Source organism: Humulus lupulus, chromosome 5 (genome assembly GCF_963169125.1).
Source record: "Humulus lupulus chromosome 5, drHumLupu1.1, whole genome shotgun sequence".
NCBI classification, from domain to species: Eukaryota; Viridiplantae; Streptophyta; class Magnoliopsida; order Rosales; family Cannabaceae; genus Humulus; species Humulus lupulus.
In genome coordinates, this window is record NC_084797.1 from 92,088,054 (window position 1) to 92,098,632 (window position 10,579).

The following is a 10,579-nucleotide window of genomic DNA, read 5'->3' on the forward strand; positions in this document are numbered from 1 at the left end:
GGCTGATGCGGCTCTGCCAACTGAGGATTAACATAATGAGAACGCTCCAGACGCTCTGGATCAACATGAAGCCCAGACTTGAGCCTTTGTATTTTTATTATGGCTTCTCTTCTCTTTTTTGTTTTTGTAATAATCATATTTATAGGCACGAATGTCTCCAAGACAATTTTTATTTCTTCATTTTGTTATATTGATTTTATTTTCTGCACAATGATTTCCATTTTACATTCATCTATTTTTCCTCAAAATTGACCAAGTGTTTTATCACTCTGCATGAATCTGGGTCGAATGTTGGGTCCTGGTTCCAATGGCCAAGATCATTAGGGAAAATAATGTAGAAGGTATTTAGCCTGTCCTGAGACCTACGTTCGAGTCTTGACGGCCTAGACCATTTTGGACTTATCAATATAACTTAACTGATTTACCCCGACTCTATGGTTTAGGCTCCAATAGCCTGGACCATTAAAGATTTGTTTTAGATATGACCACTACTACAAAATTGTACTTAGATGACATGCATGAGATGACGTTTGTAGTAGAACTGTTGTGTCATGTTAAAAATATACATGACACAACAGTCGCTCACAAACTGTTGTGTCATGCAAATTAAAACTCACATGAAACGACAATTCTAATGAGACTGTTGTAGCATGCCTATTTTTAACATGAGACAACATTTCTACTTAAACTGTTGTCTAATGCAATACAAATTTTCTAATCAAGTACTAATTTAATTTGTATTATTTTAATATAATTTAATATATTTTATGTAAATATATTAATAAAAAAGTATTAATTAATAATTTGCAACACACAATAACTACTAGTTAAAGAATGAGTTTTGATTTTAAATGAGTTATTCAAGTAATTGTTAAATTTTTTTATACTTTTTTGTAATATTAATTGCTAATTAAATTACTTATTATATATATAATAAAAGAAGAATTCTTTTATTAAAAATTCATTAATGATGGTGTTGTTTGGTAACACTTACAAAAATAGTTTTTTATTTAGGTAATTAAAAATTTGACAATTAAACATAAAACAGTGCTTGGTAACTTTATTTTTATTTATTATTTTTAAAAATTTTAATTAAAATTCATTAAATTTTGAAAATATAATTTTTTTCACTTTTGTTCACTTAAAATTTTTTTCTAAACCGTTTCGACTTTTTGTTTCTTCTCTTCTTCAAATTAACACCTCACTTCATATTGTTAAACAAAAAATAAAAATAAAAGTCAATATGAGGTGTTGATTTGAATAATAGAAGAAAAAAAAAGTTGAAAACTATTTAAAAAAAAATTAAAAGTGAAAAAATTATATTTTCAAAATTTAATCAATTTTAAAAAATAACAAATAAAAATAAAGTTACCAAACACATTTTATGTTTAATTATTGAATTTTTAATAAATAAAATAAAAAACTATTTTTTTAAATGTTACCAAACAATATAAATTTTTTTACCAATTAAACACAACCATACTTATTAAAAATTAAAAGTATTAATTTTATTTTTTTTCTTTTAAAACTAATCAAAACTATTTTTTTAAAAACAGATAATTTTTTCTCTTCTTTATTTTTTTAAACAATGACTTATTTATTTCTAGGTTAATCGTGACCCCTCCATCTCCGTTCGACAACCGCACACGCAGCACCTTCTCCATGACGGCGCCCCCACCTCCGTTCGACAACCCGGACAGCACCCCAAGACAATAGACCAGTTTCCGTTCGACTCCAGGACAGAAACCTTGCTATTGTTCGACATCCACAACAGCTTGTGTGACTGGAGTCAACCTCTCTTCTCCGACGACTGGTTTCCTCCTTCTCAGGTGAGAGCACCTCAGATGCACTACAGGTTCCCCAGGTATGGACCTCCGCCCTCTCTCATATTTCCCTTTTCTTTATTATTTTTCCTCTCAAAGATCAAACTCCCAAAAATTCTTCTCAACTTTCTTTCTTCTGATTTCTGGGATTGAAGATTCAGAATGCCGAATTGGGTCTTTTGTAGAGTTTTGTTTTGTTAAATCTTACCTTGATTTGTTTATAAAACTATAGAAACTGTCTTGTATTGAAGAAGAGATACTATTGGTTTGATTCTTTTTTTGCTTCTTGTTCATGTTGCGGTCCAAGTTTAAGTTGATTTATTTGGCTCTCAAGTCTTGCTATCTTTGGAAGTTAAATGCCTCTTCTTTAGTTACTTTGCAAGATTCATAGATCTTACCATTTCAATGTGGTATACTTGTTGGGTATTTCTTAATTTGTTAAGAATCTATTTGATTTTTGAATAGTTTTGGATTTCAATAATGCTCACAGTACTTTTTGGGTTCACTGAGCTATTAGTCATTACTTTGTGGATTATTAATTTGCATTGTTTGATTAATAATGCACCATGAGCAATGCAAAGAATTGGTTATGAGTTTTTGTGCTTTTCTTATCACGATGGATCTTCGTATTGAACTTTAAATTCTTGATTGTAACTAAGACTTTTATTTGCATTATTGAAGACATCATATGCTTCATATTCTGCAAGACTGTAACTAATATTGAAATTGAAATAATGCATTTTCATTATTTACCAGCATATGCATAATATTCCTCTAGTAATTATTTTTGAAATCATGACAAGGTGGATCATCAAGCAAGAATTAAAATGTTTTTTTCCCTAGTCATACATCATGTACCTTACTTTTTCTGATCAGACTTCTATAGATGTCTAAATAAGTGACTAACTCAGTAGGTCTCAACTCAAGTATAATTTGGCTCATGTATATCTCATGCCTTTTTTAACACCTCTTGTAAATATCTGTAGTACCTTTGCGCAAACTCTTAAATCGTGATTTTTGAGTATTCACATAGTTGAATATGAATGGCATGAGTTCTTCCCCAAGGGTATTACTTGTCGCTTCTTCTTGTGACATGAGCATTCACTTAATTAACTTTTTTTCTATGCTAATACTCTCTTTCAAATGCAGCTCAAAACAACTATGGAGCGGTCGTGTCACTTTGGGCATCAGTTATCATGGTCCTTTTACTACATCTTTCCTTAAGTTTGACATAATGGTTCATTAATGTGCTCTTGTATAAATGAAACTTCTTGCTGACATTGATGAGACACCTCATACTGTCCCCCATCATATGCAGGTTTATTTTATGGATACACAAATTTAGTATTCAGTTTATTCAACTTTATATGGTGGTGTCATTGGGGCCTTTGATCGTCAAGGAGAGCTAATCGATTTGATTATTATTTTTCGTACATCAATTTAACTTAATGCAAGTTGTATGTTATGTTTCCTGTACACTTCTTGGGATAGCCTGGTAATGAATGAAATCAATACTTTCTTATCTACTCATTCTTATAGTAACAGTTGTCACTGATTAAAGCATGCCCACTTTCTTACAGATACGAACATTGGGGATGCTTAGATCAAGGTTCCAGTCCTTACCTGGTGCATTCAACACATATCTGGTGCCTTCAGATAGGTCGCAGAAAAGAGGATTGTCTTTTGCCAAGCGTTTTGCTGAGGTTGCTTTTAAAAAAAATTGTACTGTTTCATGGCATTAGCAATGGTATAGATTCCTTAAATATATCTTTGTTTGCACTTCACCCTGCAGATTACAGCAAGCAGGAGAAGCGAAGCTGCAAAATTTGCACAATTGTGGAATGAAGTTATATGTAGCTTCTGAGAGGAATATCTCATTTGTGACAGGAAAGGCCTAAAATTCAGTCATTTTTTAACTAACTTGTGTTCATCATTTTATTAAAGATATACTTGGTTCCTTTACTTCAGGGAAATGGATTTGTTGCTAGTTCCTTATTCATCAGATCCAGGGCTGAAGATTATTCAGTGGCCACCTTTTTTGCTTGCTAGCAAGGTAAGTATAAACATTTTGAGATCTTACATATGTTACCGTGGCCTTAGTTGACCTTTTCTTTTTACCTCTGCAGATACCAATAGCATTGGACATGGCAGCTCAATTTAAATCCAGGGACTCTGATCTTTGGAAGCGTATATGTGCTGATGAATACATGAAATGTGCAGTGATTGACTGTTATGAATTTTTCAAGCATGTCTTGAGCATTCTTGTGGTTGGAGATAATGAAAAAAGGTTATATTGGTAGCAATTGGTTTCTCTACAAGTAGGATATATAATTCTGTTTGTTTCAGTTTCTAGAAATCGAAGAGTCAGAATAAAACTAATGTCTAGTTTTGTAGTCTATAATGTAAATGAGTTACAGTTCTTACAGTTTCTGAAACTTCTTTGTCACACTTAAAATTTGCAGTTACATATCAAGATTTCAAAACAAAATTTAAAAACTGGAAAAGGTACTGGGTAATTACATTGTTTTTTTTTTAAAAAAAAATTAATTTTTCCATTACTCTTATAGCTGGGAACACTTGATTTTGATCTTTGCATTTTTGGCTATACTGTTTCTAGTTTTTCATGTATGAGCTAAATTTCAACAATTTTTCTTTTTTTTTTCCTTTTAACACCACAGATTGATTTCATTTACGCCAAGTCATTTATGCTTGAACCAAATAACATGTACCATAATGTAACCTGTAGAAATTACAAAAAAGTGTTTTATATATTATTGAGCGTGGATATCAATAATTATTATAGTCTCATCCTATATAAAATGTTGCTATACATTCTAATATGATTTTATGGTTTGCAGGATAATTAGCATCATTATTAAAGAAGTTGAAAGTAGCATCTCAAAAAATCTGCTTCTTGCAAACTTCAGAATGGGTCCTTTACCTACTCTTTGCGAGAAATTTGTGGAGCTTGTAGAGATCTTGGTAAATTATTAGAAGAGAGCATATATGTAATTATATACACAGTACATGCTTAGCTTGAAAATTCAATACACTTTATTATTACAACTTCTTTGTTGAAGAAAGACGCTGAACCATCCAATAAAGATACAGTGGTGTTGTTGCTGCAAGATATGTTGGAAGTTTTCACTCGTGACATGATGGTGAATGAGCTCAGGTAGGTTTAACATTATGCCATTCTATCTGAAGCAATTGTTGTGAGTTTTAAAAGTTGAATTGTAATTCATGAACTTTTTTCATGTTATACCTTTCAGGGAATTGCTTGAAGTTGGTCATAGCAGCAAGGATACTGGGAGACAACTTTTTGCAGGTACTGATACAAGACCTGCCATAGCATTCCCCCCAGTTGTCACAGCTCAGTGGGAAGAACAGGTATAAAAATTTAGACTCAGATGCATTTTAACTACAATCTGTTGTAACTATTTAACTGAAACATGTTTATTGCTTGCCATCATTCTAGATAAGACGCCTATACCTCTTGTTGACAGTGAAGGAATCTGCTACTGATGTACCAACTAACCTCGAAGCATGTAGAAGAATCTCATTTTTCACAAATTCACTGTTCATGGATATGCCACGTGCCCCCAAAGTCCGGAAAATGCTTTCTTTCATGTTCGATAAAAGTTCTTAACTCATAAACATGGAACATATTAATTCCATACGCCTGAACCTTCTTGAAACTAGTCAGGGTACTTGTAATTAGAATAGCAAGGTCTTTTAAGGCCTCAGCATATGATCTACCAGTACCTTTCAAAACCTAGAAAGTGGCATGTAGTTTCTACTGGCATTATTTCATATACATTTTTTTTAACGTTGAATATTTAAAAGCATATATTATTTCACTTACTTTTTCCTGGGGGTTATATTCATGGAACAAATTGGCTAGGAGTTTAGTGTATGTTTCTATCCTTGTATGTGCAGGATATATTTTATCTGCAATATATTATATTCTTGCAGCCAGCATAGCTTAGGCTCATAAAATGAAATATTGAATGCATGATTTGTATCTTAATTTCCTGCTACTGGCAGTGTCATGACTCCATACTACAGTGAGGAGACAGTTTACTCTAAAACTGACCTTGAGTTGGAAAATGAAGATGGTGTATCAATCTTATATTACTTATAAGTTATTCGCATCATATTTAATGACCACATTCTAAATTCAGTATTTAATCATTTTCCAACTTGCAGATGAGTGGAATAACTTCATGGAGCGAATTAATTGTAAAAAAGATAGCGAGATATGGGAAACTAAGGAAAACATTTTACAGCTTCGTCACTGGGTCTCCCTAAGAGGACAAACTCTCTGCAAAACAAGTATTGGATGCATTCCTTTCTCATGTTTCATAGTATTAATCAGCTTGTTGTACTGACTATTTTTTGTGTTTCAGTTCGAGGAATGATGTACTACAGACGAGCTTTGAAGCTTCAGGCTTTCCTTGACATGGCCAATGAAAGTGGTAAGAGTATTTTCACCCAAATCTTTAACCAAGAGACTTCTAAAGATCTTGTTGCAAATTCTAGTGCCTTCATATATTAAGGCCTTTTTGGGATTGTAGCTTTTACAGAAATCATCAACTATTCTGTCTTCTGAAAACAAGATCTCAGTTGCTTCATAAAATTTATAGTGTATCTTTCTGTGTTGTAGTCAATTTTATTTCACTTGAAAAAACAGGATTGTGCTAAAAAATCATGCAAAAGTTATTAAAGCTTTAGAAGTTTAGAATCAATCTAACAAACTCTTACTTCCTAGTCCTCTTTTTTTGGGTTTTAGGAATCAATGTCTATCAAGCTCTTAGTTCTTAGTACACTTTAATTGTGCATGTTTATTATATGCCAGTGGTGTTTGCCTATGAACACAATCAATGTTTTTCCTGATCTCTGTCCATATGAGGTAGTGTAAGTAGTTATATTTTCTTTATGTTTGTAATTTCTTGCTGTGAACAGAGATACTTGGAGGCTACAAAGTCATAACAGTTCCATCAGAGGAAGATAAAAAAAAGCCAAAGATCTCTTTATGCACAATTAGAAGCAGTTGCTGACATGAAATTCAAATATATCACTACCTGTCAAAACTATGGCAACCAGAAGCAAAGTGGAGATCGTCGTGCAACAGACATCCTGAACTTGATGGTCAAGTATGTTCTCCGTTTGTTAATTAATGTTACATGTCATTTCTTCATTTCATTCAAGAATTTAATTTTTTTTCCTTTGTACAGTAATCCTTCTCTTAGGGTGGCATATATTGATGAAGTTGAAGAGAATGAAGGAGGAAAAGTACATAAAGTTTATTATTCAGTTTTGGTGAAAGCTGTTGATAATCTTGATCAGGTAAATATTGAGAACAATAATTGTGCTTCTATGCCTTATGATATACAACTGATTGTTTTGGTACCGGTTTAAAGGAAATATATCGGATAAAATTACCGGGTTCAGCCAAGATAGGAGAAGGAAAGCCAGAAAACCAAAACCATGTTATAATTTTCACGAGAGGAGAAGCTCTCCAGACGATTGACATGAATCAGGTAACCATTAGAATTTGAAGTTATCTTATGTTGTCTTTTGAATTAAGGCCAAGTTTGAGGCTGAAAGCTTCCAAATTTCTGTAGGACAATTACTTGGAAGAAGCTTTAAAAATGCGTAACCTTTTGGAAGAATTCAATGGGCAGCCAGGCTTCTTGAGCGGATGAGTCATAGCTAGAGTAACTTTTGAAATCATAATTAAAAAATATACTAATTGTAGTTTTTAGTTATCCCTTACATAGTTATTACAAGTGTATATTTTGTTCTTGTAATTTTTAAATTTGGAACATACTGAGTTCTATTGATTATTTTGTTTGCCTATTGATTCTGTCTGAACAATGTTGTAATTACACAAGAAATTATGAATGAATATAGTAGTTGAAAATAAAGAAATGAAAAAATTCCCATATTCTACATGGGACGTCGGTCTCCAAAAAATTGTTGTCTTATGTATTACAGGTGCTTGCACATAAATTGTCATCTCATGTACTGCAGAAAGATGACGCTTGAGTAGGAATTGTCGTCTCATTTACTGCAGTGGATGATGCTTGCACAGAAACTGTTGTCTCATGTACCACAAGAGACAACGTTTGTATAGGAACCATCGTCTCATGTACGGTAGGAGATGATGCTTTTATTTAAACCGTCGTTTCATGCATTACATGGCATGACATTGCATGGGACGACGGTACTAGAACCGATGTATGAAATTCCATACAACACTTTAAAACCATCGTCCCATGTCAATTTTGTAGTAGTGGACACTTAATTAGTTAACTCGTTCTAAACCCGATGTTCAGGTTCCAACGGCCTAGACCATTAAGGAGTTAATAACTGTTATCTTATTTATTTGTTCGACTTTGTTGTTCAAGTTCCAATGGTTTGGACTATCAGAGATTAGTTGATTATCTTATTTTGATGTTGAGGTTCATGTTCCAATGATCTGTGTCGTTTATAAGACTAACTTTAACCAATTTGAACCTAAGATTCACATTTCAATGGTTCTAGGCCATTCAAAGGAAAACAAGAATAGGGATTTGTTATCCGGAACCACGTTAGGTCTGGACCAACTTTTAGGAGTTAGGTTTCGAACCCCCAAACCATACCGGTCTGGGTTAGGATTTGGCTTTGAGCCTTGTATCCTTTCAGGTTTCGAACACCCCGAACAATGTGGGTTCGGGTTAGGACTAGGCTTTGAGCCTTGCATCCTGTTAGGTTTTGAACCCCCCCGAACGATGTGGGTTCGAGTTAGGACTGGGCTTTTAGCCTGTATCCTTTTTTTTGGGAGATAGGTTTTGAACCCTCGGACGATGTGGGTCCGGGTAGGATTGGGCTTTTAGCCTTGCATCCTATTAGGTTTTGAACCCCTTTTATACAAATCCAGATCCGAACTAAGCCATGAACTTTGCATCCTCTTTTGTTTTTAATCCTGGATTTGTATACATGGCCTTACCCCCCAAGTGACCGAAGAGTGTAGTCTTAGGTCACTTGTTTGTGTAAAAGTTGAAGACAGACGCAAACTTTTTCTTTCCTTAGAACATATATTATGGTGTTTTGTATACACCATTTCCATTAAAAAAGAAATCACCATTTCTAGACCCTTGGGACCTCCGTTCCATCTAGTCGCCTTAAGTAATACATTCCCGAACTTATTTTGTTTTGGATTTCATTGGGTCCTTCCCAATTTGGTCCCAGAACCCCCACTCTTGGATCTTGAGTTGTAAGGAAGACTCTTCTAAGGACTAGATCTCTAGTTTCGAACCTCCAACCTTTAACTTTAGAGTTAAAGGTCCTGGCGATTTTACCCTGTTACATCTTCAGCTGCACCTGTGATTCCTCCTGGATCTCTTCGATGAGATCTAGGTATTCTTGGAGTAAGGCGTGGTTCTGAAGGGGATCGTATTTGTAATGTCTGTAAGATGGGACCGCCGTTTCTACTAGGTTGACCGCTTCAAATCCTTATACCATTGAATAGGGAGTATGTCCGGTCGACGTTCTTTCTGTGGTCCGGTAGGCCAATAGTACGCGAGGCAACTCTTATATCCACTTGCTCTTGCAGGCTTGGAGTTTTTTCTTTAGTGTTCCCTTCAAAATCTTGTTCACGGCCTCTATTTGCCCATTATCTTGAGGCCTTGTGACTACAGATAAGTTTTTGATGATGCCATGTCTGTCATAGAAGTCGGTGAAGTGGACGCTATTAAAATGCTTCCCATTGTCGAACACGATTTTGTGAGGGAGGTCGTATCGGCAAAAAATTTTGTTGTTGATGAAGTCCAGGGCCTTTTTGGAGGTGATGGTGCTCATTGGTTTTGCTTTGACCCATTTGGTGTAATAGTCGACGACTAAAATGGCGTATTTTACTCCACCCTTCCCCATCGGGAGTGATCCTACAAAATTGATTCCCCATACTGCGAAAGGCAAGGGACTGATCATCGAGGTTATTTCCATCGGAGGGGTTCGCAGGATCTTCGCATACCTTTGGCACTATTCACATTTATTGACGTAATCAACACATTCCTTCTTCATCATTGGCCAGAGAAATCCTTGCCTTGGAATTTTCTTAGACAAGCTCAGTCTGGCTGTGTGATCTCCGCAAAAACGTTCATGAACTTCGTGGATGATTGCACTCATTTGTCCCAGATACACATCGAAGATAGGGCATGAAAAACTCCCTACGATGGAGTTTTCCATCCATCATGGCGTATCTAGGAGCCTGGTACTGAAGTTTCCTGGTGGCAGCCCTATCCGCAGGCAATTCCCCAATGGTTAGGTGCTGGATAAGAGAGCCCATCCAAGACGTAGAGTAATCAATGGTGTTGATGATTGTGGAAGCTTGAATACTAGGCGCAGGTAGATGGTCAATTGGGACAACCCCGAAGAGTTCTGCTTCAACATCCCTGGCCAATATCGCCAATGTGTCTACAAACACATTCTGTTCCCTTTGGATCTGATGAATGAAGTATTTCTTGAAAGATTGGAGTAACTCCCGAGTTCGTGTCACGTAGGAGGCAATCTTCTGCCCCTTCGTTTGGTATTCCCTCAAAATTTTCCTGACCACCAGTTAGGAGTCAATGTGGACTTCTATATTTGCTACTCCTACCTCCCGCGCCAAGCGTAGTCCGGCCAGCATGGCCTCGTGCTCAGCCTCGCTGTTTGATGCTTCAAACTGGAAGCATAGGGCACTGTGCAACTGGTGACCTTGCGGGGATATCAAG

The 10,579-nt window shown here is 35.3% G+C and overlaps 1 protein-coding gene, 1 long non-coding RNA gene and 1 pseudogene across 2 annotated transcripts; all 3 read left to right on the forward strand.

Moving 5' to 3' along the window:
• Nucleotides 1–1,603: 1,603 nt before the first annotated feature.
• On the forward strand, nt 1,604–3,231 carry LOC133777526 (uncharacterized). Its single transcript, XR_009868632.1, has 3 exons — nt 1,604–1,864; nt 2,973–3,022; nt 3,142–3,231. It is a non-coding gene; the product is annotated as an uncharacterized LOC133777526 (long non-coding RNA).
• Nucleotides 3,232–3,715: 484 nt separating this feature from the next.
• On the forward strand, nt 3,716–4,799 carry LOC133777525 (callose synthase 5-like). Its single transcript, XM_062217180.1, has 2 exons — nt 3,716–3,876; nt 3,950–4,799. The coding sequence occupies exons 1-2, from the start codon at nt 3,796–3,798 to the stop codon at nt 4,121–4,123; spliced, it is 255 nt and encodes an 84-aa protein (XP_062073164.1). The 5' UTR covers nt 3,716–3,795; the 3' UTR covers nt 4,124–4,799.
• On the forward strand, nt 4,202–7,823 carry LOC133779298 (callose synthase 5-like; annotated as a pseudogene).
• Nucleotides 7,824–10,579: the final 2,756 nt, after the last annotated feature.